Genomic DNA, 27,879 nt, shown 5'->3' on the forward strand with positions numbered 1-27,879 from the left:
ATTTACCAAATGAGAGGGAGAGGTTTGTACGCATCTCTGTGTGTGGAGTACAGATGATCTAGAATTTTTTCCCTCTGGTTGCACATTTAACATGTTGACAGAAATTTGGTAGAACTGATTTAAGTTTCCCTGCATTAAAGTCTCCGGCAACAAGGAGCGCCGCCTCTGGGTGAATGGTTTCCTGTTTGCTTATTTCCTTATACAGCTGACTGAGTGCGGTCTTAGTGCCAGAATCGGTCTGTGGTGGTAAATAAACAGCCACGAAAAGTATAGCTGAACTCTCTAGGCAAGTAGTGTGGCCTGAATTGTATCACAATATACTCTGCTTCAGGCGAGCAAAATCTAGAGACTGCCTTAGATTTCGTGCACCCCCCCCACCCCCGGGTCCTGACCAGGCATCCGACTCTTTGCCCTCTGTACCTGCATCGCTTCCTCTTGCAAATAATGGGGATGTCGGTCCTGTGGGGTGTTTGGAGGATGTCTTGTGCGTAGTCTTTGTTGTAGAATAAAATCTTTGTCTAATCCGAGGTGAGTGATCGATGTCCTGATATCCAGAGCTCTTTTTTGTAAGATAGGGTTGCAGAAACATTCTGTACAAAATACGTTACAAATAACGCAAAAGAACACATAGCACAATTGGTTGGGCGCCCGTAAAACTGCTACCATTTCTTTCGGCACCATTTTAACTGGTATGGTTAGGGGTTTAGTGAAGGCAGGTCATTTTTTACCCTTCGGACAAGGGGAGTATACAGAATGTTAAGACTACACAAGGGTGAATTTGTTGAAATATGCTTACTGCTGTTATGACTGATATGCAATAATCTGTATGCCTACCGATCAGTGTTGACTCAAATACAATGTTGCCAATTATTTACATAAAGGGACATCACTATCCAATCTATGTTGATACATTGCCAACTGGTATTGTTACAGCTGAAGGACAATATTTGCTTTCAGGAGTGCATTACAACAGTAATTAGAGATATTGGTCGTCGAGTCAATTATACATTGTCAATTTAAAGTGACATTTTTTTTGAATAAGTTAGCGAGTGGAAACATGGACTCTGCTTCATGAAAACCCCCTGGTCTCAGATCCAAGTGAAAATCAATGACATTTCCAAGTCTCCCTTGTAAAAGACATGCCTTGTATTCTGACATCAATTGGACTTCATGGATAAAGGATAGAAAAAGTTTCAAGGATGTACTGGATATGGACTCCAATATCTAGACGACATACACGTGTTGTTCTCCTATAACTAAGGTTGAGCATGTGTCCAGCATGTTTTCTGTCCTGTCAGACTATTATAGCTGGGCACCAGCCTACCGTGCCTCACACTGTAGTCCCTTTCTCAGACCAATCCTTGACCAGACTAAGCCAAGCATTTAGCTAAGCATGTCTCAAAGAGATCCTGATCAAAAAAGCCAGGATGATAGCCTGGTCCCAGATGAGTTACAAGGCACAAGATGGCACAAACACAATGTCACATTTTGCGAGTGACAAGACAACCAAAACAGATCTCTGATCATGCTACCAATACTAAACTTTCAGGTAAAAATTGTACTATTCGGCTACTTCTGAATAGAAGAGCACCAATATGTAAACAAGATAACATTCAAGAACAAGAAAGAGAAAAACAAAAAATAAACTGTCATTTTGCAGCTTATGTAAATTGCTCGAGAAGAAAGACAAAGTCAGACTTTTGGCATGTTACAACCACTCAAGAAGACACCCACTGGGTTTAATTCAACATAGTTCAGCATTAATACAAAATTGCGCATTTATTAAATTCACAGTTTTCCAAACTATGTGAATTGGCAGACAGTGGTTTGTCTGTCTTCTGGGGGTGGGCACTTGTCAAAAAAATAAAAATACAAAAATATCATCCAATGACTTGTAATATATTCTGTACAGTATTTTGCCACATTTGGAATCTTAACATTTCCCACTCCCGCATTCATTCACATACCACATTAAAAAATATCAGATCAAATTAAAACTAAGAGATTTAAAAAAGAAGAAACTTCTCAAACAAAATCTCATTTCAGCACAATAATTTACAAATTCAAAAACAGCTAAATTAACAGTCCCTCATTTACATATCATGATATTGATGATAATGTTTCCTCAAAAGAATTTCTTTGCTGCTGCTTCTTGTTGACTTCTGTAGGGGGAGAAGAAACAAGAAAATAGAGAGTGAATTGTGAGAAACAAAAAATGTAACTACAATTTTGAATTACCAACGCTAATAAAGTGGAAACAAGATCTCATTCTTACTTGTACACGATGTAGCTGAAGAACAGGACTGATTGGATGACCACAAAGACCAAGAAGTGAATAGTACCCAGACAGGAAGGCATTTTAGGAGGGTCAGGGCATTTCTCTCCCCGATTTTCACTGGGGCTCTACATGCATTACAAAACAAAGAGTAAAAACACAAATCCAATGCTCTTTCCAAATGCATTTGTTGAGACTTGTGGTTTTTACAGCGGTTTACTGTAAGATAAGTTATTAACAGACCCCATTGCGTGTGATAAGGTGTTCGATGTTCCTCTTGACCACGTGTAGATGTTCCTGGATTTCGCTGAAGTGTTGCACCGTCTCATATGTCCCCATGTTGGCTTGGTGCGGAGTGGCACCGATCTGCTTCAGAGACTCATGGAAAGAGTTTCTGAGGAGAAAAAAAAACAGTGTCAGGTATATCTGTTGAACACAGCAGAAGAATGCATAGAATAGAACAAAAAAAACGATTTTGCCATTTTCTCATCTCACATCAGAAAGGGTAGTGAAGAAATCCATAGCCCATGGTAAAGAACATCTGAAGTATGTGACAACATTAAACCAGAAATGGAATCGATAGGATTTCAGTTTGATACAGAATGAAGGTCATTGAATATTTTAATATCTTTGTATATGTAAATTATCCCAAATGAAATATGTGAATTTGGAGTAAAAATAAAAATTCTAATTAATTAAATGAAATCTTGGAAATTATTCAATCTTTCCAATAAGGTAAGAAATGTTTGGCTTTTCCCTAAATTATGATAGTGTGTGAAGACGTGAATGTGTGACCCAGACATACAGGCAGGTTTATCCATGATGACACTAAAAGATATTGGACCGTTGTCTGTGAACAATGCCCAGACCACTTATCTGGATTAAAAATAGGAAGATGAGGTGACAACACACATTCCCGATTATTGTACAGCACACAAAGAACTCTTTCATACATCCTTACTCGCTCACAAATGAGACATCTGTACAGATTTAACTAACTATTTTGGAGAGTGAGAGGGTGACAGGAAAGTTGGTAGGAGAGATAGAAGGGCAAGAGGTCTGGATTCTAACCATCGCCAATACTGGCATATGAGCTCTGAAGGCAGTGGCACAAATTGGTGTCACACTAGGCAACCCGGAAAGTACTTTAAAATGATAGTGTGGGCTTCCTGCAGTTTGTTTTATTAAGTCCAGCCAAAAGTCCCCTCCAGAGATAAGAAATTACTGCAAATGTACTGTAAATGAACAGTTTATAATCTTAATATTACAGTGAATTGTCCAAATTAATCTTTCAGATCTTCTATTTAGCTAACAGAAGGCAATTTATCCTTAAAGTTGATACCAAATCTAATCATCCGAATAAAAAAGAACATGATTGCTAAATTAATCCCATGGAGTGATTCCATACAAAACCAGGACAAAAAAAAGACTGATTTGGGAGATTCACAAAATTGAATTTATAGAATGGTCCTTTTGAAGAATTGTAACTGAGAAAAATACCCAAAGAAACTGAAGCAGCAAACTGTGAAAATTAATGTGCGTCATTCAAAACTTTTGGCCACGACTGTATATAAAAACAATTGATTAGGCAAATGTTTCCATATATTGTTTAACATAATATATTCTATGGGCATGTCACAGTTCGAGAGTGGGATCTCTGCTAGTTTAAAGTTTAAAAGGACCATTTTATACAGAGAAATTGGCATAGAAGGCAAATGTAACAAACTTACAGCCCTCATTTTACTTGTATCATTGCACATCCTGCAAATCACCAGCAGATCGAACATTTTCAATCCAAATTGGATCATAATTCTTAAACTAACAGATTCCACTCTGGAACTTTTATATGCTTGTACAGTATATTATGTTCAACATTATACAGATGGTGGCCAAAACTTTTGAGAATGACACAAATATTCATTTTCAAAGTTTGCTGCCTCAGTGTCTTTAGATAATTGTTAGATGTTAATATGGAATACTGAAGTAAAATTACAAGTATTCCATAAGTGTCAAAGGCTTTTATTGACAATTTACATGAAGTTGATGCAAAGACTCAATATTTGCAGTGTTGACCCTTCTTTTTCAAGACCTCTGCAATACGCCCTGGCATGCAGTCAATTAACTTCTGGGCCACATCCTGACTGATGGCAGCCCATTCTTGCATAATCAATGCTTGGAGTTTGTGGATTTGTGTTTGTCCACCTGCCTATTGAGGATTGACCACAAGTTCTCAATTGGATTAAGGTCTGGGGAGTTTCCTGGCCATGGACCAAAAATATGGATGTTTAGTTCCCCGAGCCACTTCGTTATCACTTTTGCCTTTCCATCATGCTGGGAAAGGCATTGTTCATCACCAAACTGTTCCTGGATGGTTGGAAGAAGTTGCACTCCGAGGATGTGTTGGTACTATTCTTTATTCATGACTGTGTTCTTAGTTCTTAGGGAAAATTGTGAGTGAGCCCACTCCCTTGGCTGAGAAGCAACTCCACACATGACTGGTCTCAGGATGCTTTACTGTTGGCATGACACAGGACTGATGGTAGCGCTCACCTTATCTTCTCCGGACGCCCCAAACGATCGGAAAGGGGATTCAGAGGAAGGGACTTTACCCCAGTCCTCAGCAGTCCAATCCCTGTCCCTTCTGCAAAATATCAGTCTGTCCCTGATGTTTTTCCTGGAGCGAAGTGGCTTCTTTGCTGCCCTTCTTGACACCAGACCATCTCCAAAAGTCTTTGCCTCACTGTGCGTGCAGATGCACTCACACCTGCCTGCTGCCATTCCCGAGCAGGCTCTGTACTGGTGGTTCCCCGATCCCGCAGCTGAAATCAACTTTAGGAGACTGTCCTGGCGCTTGGTGGACTTTCTTGGGCACCTGAAGCCTTCTTCAAAACAATTGAACTGCTCTTGAAGTTCTTGATGATCCGATAAATGGTTGATTTAGGTGCAATCTTTCAGGCAGCAAAATCCTTGCCTGTGAAGCCCTTTTTGTGCAAAGCAATGATGATGGCATGTGATTCCTTGCAGGTAAACATGATTGACATAGGAAGAACATTGAAGCTTCCAGTCTGTTATTCAAACTAAAGTCAGCATGGCAGAGTTATCTCCAGCCTTGTCCTCATCAACCCTCACACCTGTGTTAACGAGAGAATCACTGACATGTCAGCTGGTCCTTTTGTGGCAGGGCTGAAATGCAGTGGAAATATTTTTGGGAGATTCAGTTAATATGCATGGCAGAGGGACTTTGCAATTAATTGCAATTCATCTGAACACTCTTCATAACATCCTGGAGTATATGCAAATTGTCATCATACAAACTGAGGCAGCAGACTTTGAAAATGTATATTTGTGTCATTCTCACAACTTTTGGCCACGACTGTACAGAACAATTTACCACATCCAAAATGGTGTTTTTTCAAATATTCATGTTGATTTGTCATTATTCAAAAGTAAAAATGTTTCTCTTGAAATCAAAATACTCATATTACAGTACAGCGGTAAAGCATCATGACAATAATTGCTGCTTTGTAGCACCTACAGATTAAACATTATAGGAGTATAAAAATGAGGCCTGAGTAAGAAAAATGTCAAGCCAAGTTTTTTCTTAATTATGCTTTTAGATACAAATTTCAAACACACAAAAGTATGGAGACACCCCTTCAAATTAGTGGATTTGGCTATTTCAGCCACACCTGTTGCTGATAGGTGTATAAAACCAAGCACACAGCCATGCAATCTCTATGGAACAAACATTGACAGTGCCTGACCTCACGAATGCTTTCAGCTGAATGGAAGCAAGACCCAACAGCGATGTTCCAACCTGTAGTGGAAAGCCTTCCCAGAAGAGTGGAGACTGTTATAACAGAAAAGGGGGGACCAACTCCATCTTCATGCCCATTTGGTCATGTAGTGTGTGCATGTACACAACCGGTTCAAAAGTTTGGGGTCTCTTAGAAAATATCCTCGTTTTTGAAAGAAAGGCCATTTTTTTTGTCCATTGAAATACAGCAACAATAGTAATTAACAACATTGACAATGTCTACACTGTATATCCAATCAATTTGATGTTATTTAAAATGGACAGTGTCAAAAACAAGGACACCAAAATTGTGAACGGTAGTGTATGCATGTATGTAGGTACAGTTGAAGTCGGAAGTTTACATACACCTTAGCCAAATACATTTAAACTCAGTTTCACAATTACTGACATTTAATCCAAGTAACAATTCCCTGTCTTAGGTCAGTTAGGATAACCACTATTTTAAGAATGTGAATCGTCAGAATAATAGTACAGAGAATGATTTCCGCTTTAATTTCTTTCATCACATTCCCAGTGGGTCAGAAGTTTACATACACCCAATTAGTATTTGGTAGCATTTAAAATTTAAATAGTTTAACTTGGGTCAAACTTTCTGGGTAGCCTTTCACAATAAATTGGGTGAATTTTGGCCCATTCCTCCTGACAGAGCTCGTGTAACTGAGTTAGGTTTGTAGGCCTCCTTGCTCGCACAAGCTTTTTGAGTTCTGCTCACACATTTTCAATAGGATTGAGGTTAGGGCTTTGTGATGGCCACTCCAATACCTTGAATTTGTCCTTATGCCATTTTGCCACAACTTGTGAAGTATACTTGGGGTCATTCTTCATTTGGAAGACCCATTTTCGACCAAGCTTTAACCTCCTGACTGATGTCTTGAAGTTGCTTCAATATATCCATATAGTTTTCCTTCCATTGATACCATCTATGTAAGTGCACCAGTCCCTCCTGCAGCAAAGCACCCCCACAACATGAAGCTGCCACCCCCATGCTTCACAGTTGGGAAGTTGTTCTAGGGCTTGCAAGCCGCCTCCGTTTTCCTCCTAACATAACAATGGTCATTATGGCCAAACAGTTCTATTTTTGTTTCATCAGACCAGAAAACATTTCTCCAAAAAGTACGATCTTTGTCCCCATGTGCAGTTGCAAACCATAGTCTTGCTTTTTTAGTGGTGGTTTTGGAGTAGTGGCTTCTTCCTTGCTGAGCGGCCTTTCAGGTTATGTTGATATATGACTCGTTATACTGTGGATATAGATACTTTTGCACCCGTTTCCTCCAGCTTCTTCACAAGGTCCTTTGTTGTTGTTCTTGGATTGATTTGCACTTCTTGCACCAAAGTAGGTTCATCTCTAGGAGACGGAACATGTCTCCTTCCTGAGCGGAATGACGGCTGCGTGGTCCCATGGTGTTTGTACAGATGAACGTGGTACCTTCAGGCGTTTGCAAATTGCTCCCAAGGATGAACCAGACTTGTCAAGGTCTACAATTAATTCTGATTTCTTTTGATTTTCCCATGATGTCAAGCAAAGGTACACCGGGTTTGAAGGTAGGCTTTGAAATACATCCTCAGGTACACCTCCAATTGACTCAACCGATGTCAATTTGCCTTTCAGAAGCTTCTAAAGCCATGACATCTTTTTCTGGAATTTTCCAAGCTGTTTAAAAGGCAGTCAACTTAGTGTATGTAAACTTCTGACCCACTGGAATTGTGATACAGTGAATTATAAGTGAAATAATCTGTAAACTATTGTTTCAAAACATGACTTGTGTCATGCACAAAGTAGATGTCCTAAACAGACTTGCCAAAACTATAGTTTGTTAACAAGAAATGTGTGGAGTGGTTGAAACACTTAGGTTGGAGTTATTAAAACTAGTTCATGTAAACTTCCGACTTCAAATGTATGCATGCATGCATGGATGGATATCCTCCAAATGACAAATGGTTTAAATTTTATGTTTTACATTTTGTGAAAATCCTCCAAATCATTGTATTTTTTTGTCCTGGTTTCATATGGAATCACTATATTTTTAACCCAGACATACAGTATCTTAATAAGAAATATATACTTATTGAAAAAACATTTCTGTAAACTATTTATAAATAATACCAGGACTATACATTTTTGCCCAGGGCAAGTTTGACTTGGAATCTCTCAAATGGGATTTGTCAGTTTGCTAGTTAGGAGTTAAGCTTGTTTAAGATTAACACATAATTTGGCATGGTCTATTGAAACCATAATTAGTTGTAATTAGTCTGTGGCATCTGTAAATGTGCAATGAAAATGTTCCATACTGAGAAAACGATTGTTTTAACCTACACACTTCGGAACTCTGCGGTCCTGTTCTATGAGCTTGTTTGGCTTCGTGGCTGAGCCGTTGTGGCTCCCAGACAGTACCACTTCACAATAATAGCCCTTAGTTGACCGGGGCAGGTCGAGCAGGGAAGAAATAGCTGGATCCACATATTTTTAAGGGGTGTCCAGATAGTTTTGCTTAAAATAAATATATATCTGGTTTATTTACTATAATGTAGTAATACATAAATGTGACAATAATTGCTTGATTGAATCAGGGGATATACGATTATTACTGATCAATGTATGGGCTCATTGTTATAGTTTCTGTAGCATAATTTGATTGACATAATAAATGTTAACAAATACAGTATAGATGCACATCTGGCCTATAACCTCTTATGTATCCCTTAAGTGCGAATCCCGCTCGAATCCTGATAACGGGATTGATTTGACAACACCCAGTGAAATTCTAACGCGCCAAATTCAAACTAGAAAAATATCAATATCAACGTTCAAAAATACAAGCGTAATACATCAAAATAAAGCTTAACTTCTTTAGCGTCCCACCTTGACAACATCCGGTGAAATTACAGAGCTCCAAATTCAAATTACTATAAATATTTAACTTCCATAAAATCACAAGTGCAATACATCAAAATAAAGCAACAAGTCGGTTGTTGTTAATCCAGCCGCTGTGTCAGATTTCAAAAAGGCTTTACGGCAAAAGCACACCATGCGATCATCGGAGGACAGAGCCCCGCATAAAAACACATGAAAAACATATTTCAACCAGGCAGGTGCGACACAAAAGTCAGAAATAGCCATATTATAAATGCCTAACCTTTGAAGATCTTCTTTTTGCAATCTTAAATGTCTCAATGACACAATGAATGGTTGTTTTATTCAATAAATTACTTCTTTATATCCCCAAAATGTCCATTTATTTGGGGCGTTTGATTCAGAAATACACCGGTTCCAATATGACTACAAAGTATCTAATAAATTACCTGTAAAGTTGGTCCAAACATTTCAAACAACGTTCCTAATCCAACCTCCGGTATCCTAAAATGTAAATAAACAATCAAGACAGAATACTGTTTCTAATACCGGATAAAAACAATGTGAAGTGCGCTCAAGTTCACGCGCGACTGAAGCCCTTCACAGACTTTTCTCAAAAGAAAAACATTCAACAATTTCTAAAGACTTGACATCTAGTGGAAGCCATAGGAAGTGCAATATGGGCCCTACTAAATCAGGTCTCCCATAGAAAACCATTGGAAAACAGTGACCTCTATTACTTTTCGCCTGGATGGATTGTGCTCGGAGTTTCGCCTGCCAAATCAGTTCTGTTATACTCACAGACATTACTCTAACAGTGTTAAGAGTGTTTTCTATCCAAATCTACTATTTACATGCATATCCTAGCTTCTGGGCCTGAGTAGCAGACAGTTTACTTTAGGCATGCTTTTCATCCGGATGTGAAAATACTTGTAAGGACTCATGATAGTTTCTGTAGCATAATTTGATTTACATAAATGTTTACAAATATAGTATAGATGCACATCTGGCCTGCAATCTATAATGCAGTAACAAGTGATTGAGCTGTATTAGATTATATTCAGGTAGATTATGACCTCTTTGAATTCGTGATCCCTTTCTATAGACAATAATTAATATATGTCTTTATCTTACTGTAGTCTCTGTTAAATTATGTTCTCTGATCTGAGAAGGGCTTTTTCATAAATTGGTCACTTGGATGAGATAAAGATTATATGAATTGGTTTAATAAAATGTTCACTTACTTTCAAGGGAGATTTTTTGTAATTTGAGAAACAAATTAGATTTTGTTTATACAAACGTCTTATACTGTATGACTGTCCCTCAGCTCTGTGTGCTCTGTGCCATGTGGCCCTGGGATGGCTGCAAGAAAAGGCCACATTTTAGCACCATTTGTCCTCAGAGTATTAGACATCAGTCTTTAAAATACATCCTTCATACACAGATACAAAACACGGGCTCCTTCTGATTGCTTTCTTGATGTCGCAGTTCCCTCGAGAGCTTGATACTTATAGCCTTACAATTGCTTTCATTTGACAGTCTTTTTGGCTTTGTAATCATCTTAAATTGCTTCTAGACAATATTAAAAGGAAAGGACGTACCCCTCCTTCTAGTAATACATAAGAAATGTAACAGAGGTAGCTAAAGAATAGGGACAGTTTCAAGTAAGCAGTAACACTCCCAAATGTAGAGTATGGAGCTAAGTGTTCACTGATCTACACAAAATACCCCATAATGTCAAAGTAAAAACTCTTTTTTTGCGGGGGGGGGGGGTTTAATGAATAAAAAATATTGAGTCAATACATATTGAAACCCTTTTATGGCAAGCCTAAATAAGTTCAGGAGTAGAAATTTGCTTAGCAGATCACATAAATTGTATGGACTCAGAGCTGAGGGACAGTCATACAGTATAAGACGTTTGTATAAACAAAATCTCCCTTGAAAGTAAGTGAACATTTTATTAAACCATGCATATAATCTTGTGTGCAATATTAGTGGTTAACAATGATTTTTGAATGACTACTGTATGATTGTACCAAACACATTCAGATAATTGTAAGGTCCCTCAGTCAAGTAGTGAGTATCTAGAACAGATTTTAAAAAATTAAAAAAAAGTTTCCCAATGCTTTGACAAGAAGGGTACCGATTGGTAGATGGGTGAAAATAATTTAAAGCAGACAATGAATATCTGTTTGAGCATGTTAAAGTTATTAATTAGGCTTTGGATGGTGTACCAACACACTCAGTCACTACAAAGATTGTCGCCTGACCGAGGAAGGGAACCACTCAGGGATTTCACCATGAGGACAACATTGAATTTAAAACACAGCTACAACATTTAATGACTGTGATATGGGAAAACTATGCATGGATAAACATTGTAGTTACTCAACAATACTAACCTAAATGAGTAAAAAAGGAAACCTTTACAGAATAAAACATTCAAAAACATTCATCCTGTTTGCAACAACAATCAAGGAGCACTGCACAAAATGTGACAAAGGAATGTACTTTTTGTCCTGAATACAAAGTGTTATGTTTGGGGCAAATCCAACAACACATGGCCGAGTACCTCTTCTTATTTTCAAGCATGGTGGTGGCTGCATCATATGGGTAAGCTCGTCATCAGCAAGGACTGTATAGAGTTTAAACTGAAAACCTGATTCAGCTTTGCAACAGACATTGGGAGATTAATTTACCTTTCAGCAGGACAATAACCTAAAACACAAGGCCAAATCTACACTGGAGTTACTTATCAAGACAAAACTGAACGTTCCTAAATGGTCTAGATATAGTTAATTGAGACTTAAATCTGCTTGAAAATCTATGGCAAGACTTGAAAATGGCTGTCTAGCAATGATCAACCACCAACTTGATACAGCTCGAATCATATTTTAAAGAATAATAGGCAAATACTGCACAATCCAGGTGTTCAAAGCTCTTAGACTTACAGAAAAAGACTCACAGCTGTAAATGCTGCCAAAGGTGTTAACATGCATTTACTCAGGGGGGGGGTGAATACTAGGGTTTAAAGTGGGAACCGGATTACTGAGATTGTCTGGCCAAACCAACTCCGGTTTACCGGGATAATAACTGAGAAACCAGTAAATGTATTTATATGACATGAAATGGAACTTGATTTATATGCAATGTCTAAATCTGGTTTCGCATGGCCTTCTCTACTCTAACTACATGCATGATCAACGATCCAACGCTCAGTGTGGCTGAGTGTGCATACTGATGGGCTATTACAACGTATTTACTATATTGTTTGTGCTGAAACTGTACACATGACCTTGAAATGCAGTTAGTAGGTCTATGGGAATCAAATTGGCACCAGCTTTTGAGCTACCAGTTAAGTAGGCCTACCTACTTTATGAATTCAATTTTTTTTGACTGTGTAGTAGAGCTTCACTAAAAGTAATACCACAAGGCAGAATGCTAAATCTGCAAGCGTAAAATACAATTTAGCCTACAGGCGGTTTGACAAGTTGATTGATCCAACATGCAGGCTGGCCTACACTCCAAACACTTGGGAGGCAAGTACAGAGAAGGGGCTTCAGCAAGAGCACAGAGGTTTTACTAGCAAAACGTCTTAGAACTATGCAGTCTTACCTGAAGCTGACAAGAATTTCAAGCAGAAATGGCTGCAAGTGATGGATTCTTCTGCCATGCCAATGCAAACAGCATTGTGCTACACACAACATCTACCATATCTGCCAGACATTCCAGTGTACTGCAGTCCAATTTAATCTGGAGTTATTTACCAAACTCTTCCTTTACATAGCCTACCCCTGTAGCTTGTCATCACATACCCCTGACTTGCGAAAGTGACTGGCAATCTTTCTCACTTTCTCCACTGCTGCGTAGCTCCCCTCTCAACGACTACTGGTTGTCTGTTTCTTCGCACTCCCCATCAACATCAAGTGTGTGTAGCCAGATGGCTCACTTTATTTATTTTATTTACAGAATTATTCAGACCCATTGTCGTAAGACTCGAAATTGAGCTCAGCCGCATCCTGTTTCCACTGATGATCCTTGATGTTTATACAACTTGATTGGAGTCTGTGGTAAATTGAATGGATTGGACATGATTTGGAGAGGCACACACCAGTCTATATAAGGTCCCACATATGACAGTACACTACAGAGCAACAACTAAGCAACGAGGTCAAAGTAATTGTCCTAGAGTTCCGAGATTGTGTCGATGCACAGATCTGGGGAAAGGTACCAAAACATTTCTGCAGCATTGAAGGTGATAAACAAATGCAAAGAAAACAAAACAATGGTCATTGCTACTGCACTTACCTCAACTCGTTCAGGTTTCCCAGTATCTCCTGTTGTGTTGCGACCACTGCACCCATTTCTTGACTAGGAGCCTAAAGACGATAAACAATTAAATTAATACATGTTTTATACCTAAGGATAGATTACTGAAAGATGTTTTAGTAAAGGCATCTTTCCTTTTTAGTAATAAAACTGGCATACATACAGTGCCTTCAGAAAGTATTCATACCCCTTGACTTTTCATTGTTTTAAAATGTATCAATTAATTAAATCGAGTTGTGTAGGCCAGTGACAAAACACCCACCACCCCAATGTCAAAGTAGAATTATGTTTTTACAAATGAATAAAAAAGGAAATGCTAAAATGTGGAAGCAGCATATGATTGAAAATGAGATTGTAGTCTGAACCTCGTTAGCTTCTTACCAAAACCCATGGCAGAAAAGTTCAAACATTTTATTTCACCTTTATTTAACCAGGTATGCCAGTTGAGAACAAGTTCTCATTTACAACTGCGACCTGGCCAAGATAAAGCAAAGCAGTGCAACAAAAACCGAATTACATATGGGATAATACCACAATAGAAATGTATAAATACCGTGTGTGCAAATGTAGTAAGATTAAAGAGGTAAGGCAATAAATATGCTATAGTGGTCGAAATAATTACAATTTAGCAACTAAACACTGGAGTGATAGATGTGCAGAAGATGAATGTGCAAGTAGAGATACTGGGGTGCAAAGGAGCAAAAATAATAATATGGGGATGAGGTAGTTTGGTGGGTTAAAATGAGATTAAGATGTATGCGAAAAAGGCTGGCTATTTACACAGGAAAAGACCAAAGACCGATACAAGACGGCGCTGCAGTAGAACATGTGTAAAACAACCCTATTTCGACCCGAAGCATAAATAAGTTCAGGAGTAAAAATGTGCTTAACCTCTCTTGGGTAGGTGGCAGTATTTTCACGTCCGGATGAAAAGCATGCCCAAAGTAAACTGCCTGTTACTCAGGCCTAGAAGCTAGGATATGCACATAATTGGTAGATTTGGAATGAAAACACTGAAGTTTCTAAACTGTTAAAAGTATGTCTGAGAGTATAACAGAACTGATATGGCAGGCGAAACCCTGAGGACAAACCGTTCCCCCCAAAAAACAGCCTACCACTGTTTACAATGGCTGTCACTTTTATTATAAGGTGAAATTCTCCCAGATTGCAGTTCCTAGGGCTTCCACTAGATGTCAACAGTCTTTAGAAAGAGTTATGCTGGTTTTTGGAAAAATGAGCCATAAATTTTAGGTTTTCTAGGTGGCTCCCATTTTGGCTGTAGTGTTTCCAAGCACGTGAAAAGAGAGGGTTCTTTGGTATTTTTCATCGGTAAAGACAAATGATTCTCAGTCTTAAATAAACAATACAATTGAAGTATTAGGGTACCTAAGGTTTGATTATAAATGTTGTTTGACTTGTTTGGAAAAGTTTATTAGTAACGTTTGGGAATCATTTTGTATGCATTAATAATGGAGGGAAACTGGGTGGATTATTGCCTGAAGCGCGCCAGCTAAACTGGGTTTTTATGGATATGAAGGACATTATCGAACAAAAATACCATTTATGATGTTCTGGGACCTTTTAGTGCCAACAAAAGATCAAATGTAAGGCATTTATTATATCACTATTTCTGACTTTCGTGGCGCACCTGCCTGGTTGAAATATATGTTTTATGCTTTTGTATGCGGGGTGCTGTCCTCAGATAATCGCATGGTGTGCTGTTGCCGTAAAGCCTTTTTGAAATCTGACACTGCGGCTGGATTAACAAATTAAGATTTATGTTTATGTATTACACTTGTGATTTTATGAAAGTTAAATATTTATAATTCTGTAGTTTGAATTTCACGCTCTGCAATTTCACAGGATGTTGGCCAGGTGGGATAAATAAATTGCATGGACTCAATTTGTGCAATAATAGTTATATAAATTATTTTTGAATGACTACCTAATCTCTCTACCCCACACATACAGATATTTGTATGGTGCCTCAGTCAAGCAGTGAATTTCAAAACACAGATTCAACCACTAACAGGGAGGTTTTCCAATGCCTTGGAAAGAAGGGTACCTGCTGGTAGACTTATAAAAATATTTCCCTTTGGGCATGGTGAAGAAGTTAATCACACTTTGGAAGGCGTATCAATACACCCAGTCACAACAAAGTCTAGGTCCAAGAGGCTTCTAAACAGCTTCTACCCCCAAGCCATAAGACTCCTCTTCAAATGGCTACCCAGATTATTTGCATTGCCCACCCCTCCTCCCTTTTACACTGCTGCTACTCTGTTACCTATGCAGTCACTTTAATAACTCTACATATTACCTCAATTACCTGGACTAACTAGTGTCCCTGCACACCTGTATATTTTTTATTTCACCTTTAACCAAGTAGGCAAGTTGACAACAAGTTCTCATATACAATTGCGACCTGGCCAAGATAAAGCAAAACAGTTCGACAGATACAACGACACAGAGTTACACATTGTTTTAAACAAACATACAGTCAATAATACAGTAGAAAAATAAGTCTATATACAATGTGAGCAAGTGAGGTGAGATAAGGGAGGTAAAGGCAAAAAAAGGCCATGGTGGCGAAGTAAATACAATATAGCAAGTAAAACATTGGAATGGTTGATTTGCAGTGGAAGAATGTGCAAAGTAGAGAGAAAATAATGGGGTGCAAAGGAACTAAATAAATAAATACAGTAGGAAAAGAGGTAGTTGTTTGGGCTAAATTATAGATGGGATATGTACAGGTGCAGTAATCTGTAAGCTGCTCTGACAGCTGGTGCTTAAAGCTAGTGAGGGAGATAAGTGTTTCCAGTTTCAGAGATTTTTGTAGTTTGTTGCAGTCATTGGCAGCAGAGAACTGGAAGGAGAGGTGGCCAAAGGAAGAATTGGTTTCAGGGGTGACCAGAGAGATATACCCGCTGGAGCGCGTGGGTGCTGCTATGGTGACCAGCGAGCTGAGATAAGGGGGGACTTTACCTAGCAGGGTCTTGTAGATGACATGGAGCCAGTGGGTTTGGTGATGAAGTATGAAGCGAGGGCCAGCCAACTCGAGCGTACAGGTCGCAATGGTGGGTAGTATTTGGGGCTTTGGTGACAAAACTGATGGCACAAAACTGATGACTGCATCCAATTTGTTGAGTAGGCTATTGGAGGCTATTTTGTAAATGACATCGCCAAAGTTGAGGATTGGTAGGATGGTCAGTTTTACAAGGGTAGATTTGACAGCATGAGTGAAAGATGCTTTGTTGTGAAATGGGAAGCTGATTCTAGATTTAAATTTGGATTGGAGATGTTTGATGTGAGTCTGGAAGGAGAGTTTACAGTTTAACCAGACACCTAGGTATTTGTAGTTGTCCACATATTCTAAGTCAGAGCCATCCAGAGTAGTGATGTTGAACAGGCGGGCAGGTGCAGGCAGCGATTGGTTTAAGAGCATGCATTTAGTTGTTTAGTTTTTTTCAGAGCAATTGGAGGCCACGGAAGGAGAGTTGTATGGCATTGAAGCTCGCCTGGAGGGTTGTTAACAGTGTCCAAAGAAGGGCCAGAAGTATACAGAATGGTGTCATCTGCATAGAGGTGGATCAGAGACTCACCAGCAGCAAGAGAGACATCATTGATGTATACAGAGAAGAGAATCGGTCCCAGAATTAAACCCTGTGGCACCCCCATAGAGACTGCCAGAGGCCCGGACAACAGACCCTCCGATTTGACACACTGAACTCTATCAGAGAAGTAGGTGGTGAACCAGGCGAGGCAATCATTTGAGAAACCAAGGCTATAGAGTCTGCCGATGAGGATGTGGTGATTGACAGAGTCGAAAGCCTTGGCTAGGTCAATGAATACGGCTGTACAGTATTGTCTCTTATCGATGGCGGTTAAGATATCGTTTAGGACCTTGAGCATAGCTGAGGTGCACCCATGACCAGCTCTGACACCAGATTGCATAGAAGGTATGGTGGGATTCGAAATGATCGGTAATCCGTTTGTTGACTTGGCTTTCAAAGACATTAGAAAGGCAGGGATGTAATGTAATGACCTGACTAAATCATAAAGGAACAATTGTCCAGACTGAGGCTTGAGTTTACAAATTGACGGTTAATTAACCCAACTTTACACAGGCTACTGTTTGGCCGTAGCCCACGCCAAATAAACAAAAGATACCCCACAAGTCAACCGTGACCTTATCTTGTGAAGCCCAGACGTAAGAGTTATATAGTCTCGCTACGGTTATTTTACTGCTGCTCTTTAATTATTTGTTACTTTTATTTTATTTTTTTATAATAAATAAATAACTGCATTGTTGGTTAAGGACATGTAAGTAAACATTTCACTGTATTTGGCGCATGTGACAAATATGATTTGATACAGGCGTGCTTCCTAACTCAGTTGCCGGAGAGGAAGGAAACCACCCAGGGATGTCACCATGGTGACTTTAAAAGAGTTGAGAGATTAATGGCTGTGGAAGTTCTCTCAACAACATTGTAGATATCCACAATACTAACCTAATTGGCAGAGTGAAAAGGTTGCCTGCACAGAATAAAAATATCCCAAAACATGCATACTGTTTGCAACAAGGCATTAAAGTAATACTGCAAAAAATGCAGCAAATGAGTTGCACTTTTCCTGAATACAAAGTGCTTTTGACAGAGCTTGAAGAATTTTTAATAATAAAATGGGAAAATGTTGTACAATCCAGGTGTGTAAAAGCTCTTTGATACTTACCCAGAAAGAGTCACATATTTAATGACTGCCAAAGGTGATTCTAACATGTATTAACTCAAGGGGTTCAATACTTATATAATCAAAATACGTATAGCGTTTTATTTTTTTATGCACTTTTTTTTTAAATGCTAGACTTTTTCCTCCGCTTTTACATTAGAGTATTTTGTGCAGATTTTTAACAAAAAATCATTTTTAATCCCACAAAGTCTAGGGTTGTGAATAGTTTCTGAAGGCACTATGTCCATGGCCCGTGCTCGACTTGGGCATGAGGTAACTGGAGCAGAGTACCAACACCTCAAGTTTTCTGCTCGAGTTTCTGCACCTTTTATAGAATATTAGCACAAAAGTATTTCCTGCAGAGTACCTGCACCTAAATATAAACAGGACCGGCACACAACATTATTACCAGCACCAGTTCAGTTCAAGTCTAGCAAAGTTAATGGCTATATTCAGGTGAACAAAACAGAGTAAACGTCTGAGGTTCGTGGTATAGTCTGCAGTGGTACTAATGAATGAAACCTTCCCCCCTTGATGCAAGGCCTCTGTCAGAGCAGTAGGTAGTTGTAATTGTGTGCATAATGTAAATGTTTGTGCGCACGAGTGTACAATCAAACTTCCTACCTGTCCCACCAACTCCACCTGGCGTTTGGATATCTCGTCTGTAACCACAGAAACATAGCGGTTCTGTTCGTCGAGGATCATGGCCAGCTGACGGTGAAGCTGTTTGATCTCCAGGTGGATCTGGTTCTGACCCTCAAACACCTGGCGGATCTCCCTGTCGTTGACACTCTCGTACATGTCCTCGACTTAACAACGAACAGGACACACCTGCTGCATCAGGTTTTAGCATCTAGACAACCTAGCATCCATTGGTAGCATCTAGACAACCTAGCATCCATTGGTAGCATCTAGTATGTACAAAGTAACCAATAACCTGCATTAGACTTCATTTGTTTTCTGTTATTTATATTTAAGTTGTGCTGACCAACTGTGTAAACTGTAGGCTATAAAGAGTCACACACGCAGTTGAAGTCAGAAGTTTTACATACACCCAGGACGGAATCATTAACACTTAGGATGGAGTCATCAACTTGTTTTCAACCACTCCACAACTTTCTTGTTAACAAACTGAAGTACGGGCAAGTAGGTTAGGACATCTACTTTGTGCATGACAAGTCATTTTTCCAACAATTGTTTACAGACAGATTATTTCATTTATAAATCATAGTGTCACAAATCCAGTGGGTCAGAAGTTTACATACACTAAGTTGACCGTGCCTTTAAACAGCTGGGAAAATTCCAGGAATAGATGTCATGGCTTTAGAAGCTTCCGATAGGCTAATTGACAACATTTGAGTCAATTGGAGGTGTACCTGTATTTCAAGGCCTACCTTCAAAACTCAGTGCCACTTTGCTTGACATCATGTGAAAATCAAAATAAATCAGCCAAGACCTCAGTAAAATAATTGTAGACCTCCACAAGTCTAGTTCATCCTTGGGAGCAATTTGCAAACGCCTGAAGGTACCACGTTCATCTGTACAAACAATAGTAACACCATGCAGCCATCATTCTGCTCAGGAAGGAGACACGTTCGGTGTCCTAGAGATGAACGTACTTTGGTGCGAAAAGTGCAAATCAATCCCAAAACAACAGCAAAGGACCTTGTGAAGATGCTGGAGGAAACCGGTAGAAACTTATCTATATCCACAGTAAAATGAGACCTATATCGACAAAACCTGAAAGGCAGCTCAGCGAGGAAGAAGCCACTGCTCCAAAACCGCCATAAAAAAGCCAGACTACGGTTTGCAACTGCACATGGGGACAAAGATAGTCTGGTCTGATGAAACAAAAAAATAGAACTGTTTGGCCATAATGACCATTATTATGTTTAGAGAAAAAGGGGAGGCTTGCAAGCCGAAGAACACCATCCCAACCGTGAAGCACAGGGGGTGGCAGCATCATGTTGTGGGGGTGCTTTGCTGCAGGAGGGACTGGTGCACTTCACAAAATAGATGGCGTCATGAGGTAGGAAAACTATGTTTATATATTGAAGCAACATCAAGAAATCAGCCAGGAAGTTAAAGCTTGGTCGCAAATGGGTCTTCCAAATGGACAATAACCCCAAGCATACTTCCAAAGTTGGCTTAAGGACAACAAAGTCAAGGTACTGGAGTGGCCATCACAAAGCCTCGACTTCAATCCCATAGACAATTTATGGGCAGAATTGAAAAAGCGTGTGCAAGCAAGGAGGTCTACCAAACTGACTCAGTTACACCAGCTCTGTCAGGAGGAATGGGCCAAAATTCACCCAACTTATTGTGGAAGGCTACTTGAAACGTTTGACCCAAATTAAACAATTTAAAGGCAACGCTACCAAATATTAATTGAGTATGTAAACTTCTGACCCACTGGGAATGTGATTAAAAAAACTACAGCAGAAATAAATCACTCCGTACTATTGACATTTCACATTCTTAAATAAAGTGGTGATCCTAACTGACCTAAAACAGGGAATTTTTACTCTGATTAAATGTCAGGAATTGTGAAACTGAGTTTAATAAATGCATTTAGTTAAGGTGCATGTAAACTTCTGACTTCAACTCTCTCTCTCTGTGTATATATATATATGCTCCCAGTAATTTATTGGGTGAACCACATTTCGGCTTCAGTGCGTTCTTCATCCTGAAGAAAGAAGGAAGGCACTGATGCCGAAAATGAGGTGTTATAACCAATAAATTACGGAGAGCTTATATAGCGTGCATCTCTCTTTAGTTACATTTAATTGACCAAACTATTGAATAATAACATCAATATTAAATAAGTATATTAGTCTAAATATAAAAGCATAGCAAAAAAAGTATAACACATTTTATTGAGTGAAACTAACTGGGTTCTCTCCGGACTTCCGGATGCTCCTTCTGATAGTCCTCTTTCTTTTTGTCCAGCTCCTGCTGAAAGTTCTCAAATTCCTCCTGGTACTTGTCCTGCTCCTCCTTGGGCATCTCTGCTTCAGGTGCAGGCTTCAATGGGACAGAAAACAACCACTCTGAACCCACACCGTAGAGACTGAGGCCCCTTACTTACATCACACTTTATCATACCCCTATTGAATTACCTACACAATTTCACTCAGATCTTCTTCCTATTAAATATTACTGGGGATTGGTATAACTAAGGACTGGGAGTGGTAGAAAATAAAATGAGTTACCAGCTCTGAGAGGTATAACTAAGAAAACATAGTTACCAGTTCATGGCCAGGTTCTGTTAGTCTGAACGTCAAGAAGGACAGGACATCATGGTCATCTGGAAGATGGAAGAAATTGCATTAAACATTAAGTATCATGATGCAACGTTAAGCAAGGGCAACAATTGGGTATGGCAGACGCCATATCCAAGTTCAACACCAACCATTTAAAATAGGCTATGAAAATCATGCCAATTCCGATTAAAAAAGCAAATACAGTGTAGCGGTATTAGCGGGCTGGCTTTAGGACAATGCGGTTAGCCCTGAGCAGGGGGGGGGTGTTTTCCCGGCTGGCTGGCTTGAGGACGATGAAAAGCACAGACACAGCTCTGCAGTGAACAGCAAAACTTCTCTCAAAAGATGGCTGTAGATGCTCTTTGACTTGACATGAAACTATACAAGCCAAGGTTATAAAGGCTGGAGTCAATTTATGCTTTTGTTTTGCTGTTCTTTAAATTGCATGACATATTTTAAATTGAGGAAATGCAGTAAATGAACTTTATAAAAATTCCTTGTCACTTTTCCATAACCTGGGTTTAGCCTGACAATAATAATCCTAATGTGACATTAAGCAGTTAAATCAATGTTCACAGATGAGTCAAATCTAATTAGAAAGGAATGACAGACAAACTTGCTTTTGACAAGTTTAATAATGCATTACAACCACATAATGCATTACACCTGCAGGCCTTTAGTAAATTGTTAACAAGTACCACCTGCTAGACCACCCGTGGCAGCTGAGATGCCAAAGTAGCCCTCCTGAGGAATGATCATGTTGTCCACCTTGGTACAGAACTCATAGTCATCCTTATCTGGCGTGAAACCATTGTTGATCAGCACCTGAGGGGACAGACGACAGCACATCAATTAAGGCAATCAATTGAAATAAATGCCCAATATAAAAAGATGAGGCAAATTTTTTGTGCATAATGCAAAACTGTTCAGTATCCATGTCTCTGTTGATGTGGAGAAAAACAGAGTAAAAGGCAGAGATCAGAGTATAGACAGTGGAATCGATGAGAACAAGGGAGAGAGATTATTTGAGAACGTTGATTGAATATTGTCCTACCGTTAGTGTCTTCTTGTAGTATGTTATTTTGGCTCTGACAGGATAGGGTTTGTTACGAAAGTCTCTTAAGCATGTTCCCAGGGCTTGAGTCGTGCCATCGCTGCAAAAAATACATCCTGTTTAGACACTAAAACTGAACACCATATTATTATAGTAGTACTTAATACAGTATATTTCAAGATTAATTGATCCCCACAAGCATCAACAATAATACAAATGATGAAATACGAAATACGCATGCATGATAGCAGCACGAAAAGCAAGTGCAGAGGATAAAATGCTCCATATACAGTGTGATCAAACAAATAACATTTCCAAAAGTAAATGGTTTGGAGATTTGAGAAATTAAGGAAAACATTTCAAATATAATATACTCCTATTATTGTAAACGGCATTTTCAGCAGTGACAAAACAGAACACTAAGACATAGGCCTAGATCAACTGGCACAGAGAAGTGATTTAAAGCTTTCACTGTCAAGGGAGATTAGGAAGAGACAAGACTATAATCTCCAACCACAAATGTACTGTGTAATATTTTCTAATCTTCTTTAAATTGTTTACATTTTCCTTTTGTGATGTTAGTGAGGAAAGGAAATGTTGACTTACTTTGGGTGATCATAAACAAGTTTGCCATTGTTTCCCACCACCAGCACAGCAGGGTTATTTTTCTAAAACAAAAGGTGAAACATTAATATACCTAATCTATGTTATGAAGGTCATTTGGGTTTATTTGATCCAATCCCAGCATACGTCCTCATCAGATCTAGGCATACCACTTGAAAGTATGAAAACAGTTTTTGTATCCAAGTGTGTATAGTATCAATCTATTATTCCTATAATTTGCATTGTAGTAATTTAATATTAAAGGTATATTATATACACTTGACTTTACCTATGATTAAGTAAATGAATGCATTATATTTTGTATTTTATGAATATATAATTAAAATATGGCCACCAACCTTCCCATCGTTGTCAAAGGAATCAAAGAAGATGCCGATGCCGTTCCAGTTGTCAGCAGCTCCATAGACAGGACCATCTTGGCCTTGTGCAGTGGTGAACCATATCGCCTATTAGAGGGACAGACAGAAATTAAGACATGGAGACACTGAAGGTCCAAAAATACTTGTTTAACTGTCTAAATAACTATCTTGTGATTATTGTGACTTTTCCATTGTAATTGTTTGTAAGCTTGTGTAGTCAAATGAATTTATGATCGTATGCTATCCATTGTTTTTTATGCTGTTCTTTATATGACATTTTAATATTTGAGAAATAACCAATGATATTAGGCCACTCTTGGGCATGATTACAGATACCGGTGTCTTTCGACACTACATAAACGAGTCATCCCGCAGTGTTTGTGATTATACCCTGATGAAGACAGCTTGGCTCTCGAAACGTTGGTAATTACATTTTTGCATCTGAGCACCTTGAGTGTGCGGCTCTTTTATTTTCAAGTTTTCTACTCCGCTAGCCAGCACCTCGCCTAAATAGGTGTGCGTTTCTTTTTCTTCTAAATAACTGTATGTAACAGTAAAGCAGCAAAGGGGCAGACAGATAAACATGGGGACAATAGATACAGTAAGATGTAAAGTACAGTCGCAGCATAATGTAGGAATTGAACACACAACCTTGGAGTTACTAGCACAACGCTCTCACCAACTGAGCCACACAGGGACAGGGCCGACAGAGGTAAACATGGTTATTAACCTGAAGTCTGAGCCTTTAGGTCAGTACAACTCCACATCCTCTACTAGCACAACAGCCACCATAACATAGGCCTATGTCTCAATGGACAGAAATAACCTTTTCACACCATCCTTTATCAGTCTAGAAATAATTAATTAACTGTAGCAGAGGGTAGAAACCATAGCACTATATTTGAAACCAGACAACTCAACTGCAAGTCTTGTATTTTTGAATACCTGGCAGTCTTCAGTCAGCCGTTTGTTCCACAAAACATCATTCTAAAACTGGCTAGTTGTCTCCTCTTTCCTAATAGAGGCTGTTTATTTAACCAGGCTTATGTTTACTTTACTGCTTTTGGGTAAAGTTTGTCGACTTAAATGAAGTTGATATATTTATTATTAAAATGTTTAGAACAGTTATTTAATTTTCATGATGGTCTTCATTCATAAATGTCAATTAGACCATTACTGTCTTATCCTAGTGCTGGCCCTGATATTTAACTGGCTCTTTTCACATTGTCCCTTCTAGCATTGTTCCAGCAACTAAGGTGGATGCTTAACCAGGCCTCTAAAGTACAGCTTGATCAGCTACAGAATGTAGTGTGAAAAGGTCTAAAGCAGAGATGGGCACTAACTCTCAATTTACTGTTGAGCAGTAGAATCATCAAATACACAAGGTGCATTTCAATGTGCATCAGCAGTCACTTAATTAGCCCGTGTCAGCAAAAAACTTTTTGATTGGTAAGTTAGTCTAGTGGCCAGCTATGAAAACTTGTAGTAAGCGTGATCGAACTACCAACCGGTGTGGGGCCCATTGATCATCAGTTACCATATTAAAAACTGCAAACATGTGCCTCCACCCTATGGAAAAATGTGTAGAATTGCAGGAAATCATCTGTAAAACTGCTAAATCTTCTCTCCACCCCATGGCAAAGTGTAGATTTGTAGGACAAAAAAAGAATTCCAAACACTTTCAAGTGTTTTTCTCTCTTCGCTGTCACGAGGAGGGCCGCTAAATGTTTTGCTCGCAAGGTGGGGTATGAATGTGGGTAAGCAGACCCACGGGCCACTGTGGCCTCTCATGAGTTTTGTTTTTTGTGGCCCCTGACCACCATCAGTTGCCCATCCCTAGTCTAGAGTCAAAGTGAATAGAAGCCATAGGAAGGAGGTTCCAGCAACTATGGTAGAGTTGTAACCAGCCGAGTACAGTTTAGCTCAGCAGTGAAAAAGTCAGTGTATGGAAACCATAGAAAGGAGGTGTTATTCAGTTCTTACGAGGCCGTCGGCTCCCATCCTCCCCCATCCAGACACACGAAAGGTCACCTCAGCCTCCCAGTGGTCAAAGTTGACCGTGTTTTTGGTCCAGACTGAGCCCTTCTGACTCCTGAGAGAGGGGGTGATACGGACCTGGTCGGCACTGGGGATGGCATCTGGAATACAAGGTTGATAGTTTAAAGGGTTGGGAGGGGTACATTCTAGTTAATGTTCAATGAATTCATACTGGCAAGTCCTAACTGACAACAAAATAAAATGTAGCTTCTCATGCATTCAAAAGGTTCCTAAATTTAAACTGTACAGAAACTGTGAAAACTCACTCTGTGAAGGTCCAGAAATACTTGTTTAACTCTATAGTGTAACTACATATGGAGAAAACAGTAGCTTATTGGCTCAGGGCAAACAACTGACCAGGAGGTTCATTTTCTTACAAAGCCCGAGGTTAGGAACATAAATGTGTGTTCAGCCCATGTACACCTTAATAGGTGTGCTCCTGGGATTATGTCCAAGGCTCTCTGTCAGTAACATTAATGTATCTGAAAGCCTCCTATGTAAAGGACAGAGATACATTATAATAGGCCTAGTATTGTTAACATTGCAATGTTACGCCATGCTTGTCAGGCTTATGGCTAGAAACAAGATCATCCTATATCCAAATGACCTCGCTCGTGTTAGGCTTTATTGTCTAGCCAAGAAAGATATGGCATTGGAAAGTAGAAATATAGGTAATAGCAACTAGCCCAGTGCAACCAGGCTTTGGCATATGGACCTTTGCCTACACTTATTTGGTGTGACCAAATTCTAAATGACAATTGTACATGTGTAGAGCCACATGCCATCTCACTACAGCCTATACTGATAAGACAAAGGCACCATGGTAAAATGGACTCAAATCTGGGTGCGTCATCAGCTGGACCTTTGCACGGTTTTTAGAGACACTGATTTGTTAATCCTTTACACAAAACCATGCCAGACTAGGGGACAAGCAGGCCACTTCAATAGAAAAGAAATGCAATGCTCGTCAACTTCAAATGCGCTCCCAAATATTAGGTATTGCGAAACGTGCCTGCTGTGGCATGTGGGTGGTTGTGTGTTGCAAGGATAAATGCAAAACTTGGACTAACAAGAGGAATGTTAGCATTCCAGATTGTGTGCAAGTAATCCATGTCTCTTTGTTTGCAAGACTCGGTATTGCTGAAAGGAACCAACTGAACTATTAAGTGTCAGCTAAAAAGAAATGTAGGCTGGCAGGTATACAGATGGTAAACTTTGCGGTTGGGTGATTTAGCCAGCTGGCAGGCAAGCGCCTGAAACCCTACTTCTTCAAAGAGTATTTAAAAATACCCCTCTTCCTTTCTAGCTCTGACTTCACTGAGAACTAGTTTATGGAGGGAAAGCGTAGTTACTAAACCTGTGATGTGGTTGTCCCAACTAGCCATCTATTTTAAGATTAATTCACTAACTGTAAGTCACTCTGGAAAAGAGTCGCATATTGCCTGACGGTGCATGTACCTTTCGCTTCTCCTGTTTTTCTAAAGCTGCTGGCTATTTAACGACCATGACATGTTGAAGCGAGTTTGATATCAGGCCACTGTTTAGAAACTGTAGCAAGCCAAGTCTGCACAGTCGAGAACTTCTCTACACAACAATAAACTGGTCCCCCTACAGAAGTTCTCTACAGCAGGCAGTAGCTGGATAGCTACAACAAACGTGTCAAATGTATCCCCTACATGCTACAATCGCTGGCTAGAGTGGCAAAATAGCTATCGCAGCTGATTTTCCACCACACCTATTTATAGGTTATGATAATTGACAACAGTAAGCAACTGCCTAGCCAATCTAACTGAAACTTACTTCCACTGTGTACCCAAAAAGGAATAATCCCGGCGGTTTGAGACAGGTGCGGTCCCTTGAAACTGTACTTGTATTCAAATCGACGGTGTGGAGCTTCTTCAGTCGATGCACCGGCAACGATATTATCGGCATTACTGTGGTGAAATGTTAAAGTTAATATTAATAAACAAGCATCCACAGCCAGACACCTTCCTATGGACACCGCCATCTTTTGGTATCACTGCTTACGTAGTATTGAAACAGAGAGGATGACGTGAATCCCTGTTGAGCCAACAGGGCGCTTTCTTATTGGTTGAATCTTAGACACCGCCGAGTTGCGGCCACTGAGGTATAATATGAACGGTTTCAGCTTGCCTGTACTTTACAGAACGCAACTGAATTACATTGTATCCTTAGATAAATTATACATTGTAGCCTGGTATGTGTCTGCATTTATTTCACAATGTTAACAACGATCCTGTTTCTCGATGTTTTTACAATGTAACCAGTGCCTTATTTAGAGGATCAGGTTTCATCCAGTGTGATGTTTATTTTGTATTTATTTTATTTATTTACATTTTATTTTATTAGTGAATCATACATTACCGAAAATACACATCAAAATATAAATACAAAATTCAAGAATAAAGAAACACAAGGTCATAAAAAACAAACACATGCATCAGTAATAAAGGTCCTCAATCAGCTTTCTGTATTGCCCTAGAGCAGTGGTTCCCAAACATTTTATAGTCCGTACACCTTCAAA

The 27,879-nt window shown here is 39.3% G+C and overlaps 1 protein-coding gene across 1 annotated transcript; it reads right to left on the reverse strand.

Moving 5' to 3' along the window:
* Window positions 1-1,698: 1,698 nt before the first annotated feature.
* Window positions 1,699-27,375, reverse strand: LOC124048680 (protein ERGIC-53-like). The gene is made up of 13 exons (XM_046369696.1): window positions 27,135-27,375; window positions 25,281-25,435; window positions 23,277-23,384; window positions 22,921-22,982; window positions 22,315-22,414; window positions 21,962-22,085; window positions 21,246-21,304; window positions 20,889-21,021; window positions 18,622-18,806; window positions 13,252-13,322; window positions 2,519-2,669; window positions 2,276-2,403; window positions 1,699-2,162 (listed from the first exon to the last, which is right to left on the reverse strand). The coding sequence occupies exons 1-13, from the start codon at window positions 27,340-27,342 to the stop codon at window positions 2,126-2,128; spliced, it is 1,521 nt and encodes a 506-aa protein (XP_046225652.1). The 5' UTR covers window positions 27,343-27,375; the 3' UTR covers window positions 1,699-2,125.
* Window positions 27,376-27,879: the final 504 nt, after the last annotated feature.

The sequence above is a fragment of the Oncorhynchus gorbuscha genome, linkage group LG11 (assembly GCF_021184085.1).
Source record: "Oncorhynchus gorbuscha isolate QuinsamMale2020 ecotype Even-year linkage group LG11, OgorEven_v1.0, whole genome shotgun sequence".
In the NCBI taxonomy this organism is placed as follows: Eukaryota; Metazoa; Chordata; class Actinopteri; order Salmoniformes; family Salmonidae; genus Oncorhynchus; species Oncorhynchus gorbuscha.

Coding starts and splice junctions, on each gene's coding strand:
- LOC124048680 (XM_046369696.1), bottom strand. CDS start 27,342: ATGGCGGTGTCCATAGGAAGGTGTCTGGCTGTGGATGCTTGTTTATTA. Junction 22,983..23,276: donor CCTTTGACAACGATGGGAAG/GTTGGTGGCCAT, acceptor CTTTTGTTTTAG/AAAAATAACCCTGCTGTGCT. Junction 2,404..2,518: donor ACCTTATCACACGCAATGGG/GTCTGTTAATAA, acceptor TAATGCATGTAG/AGCCCCAGTGAAAATCGGGG.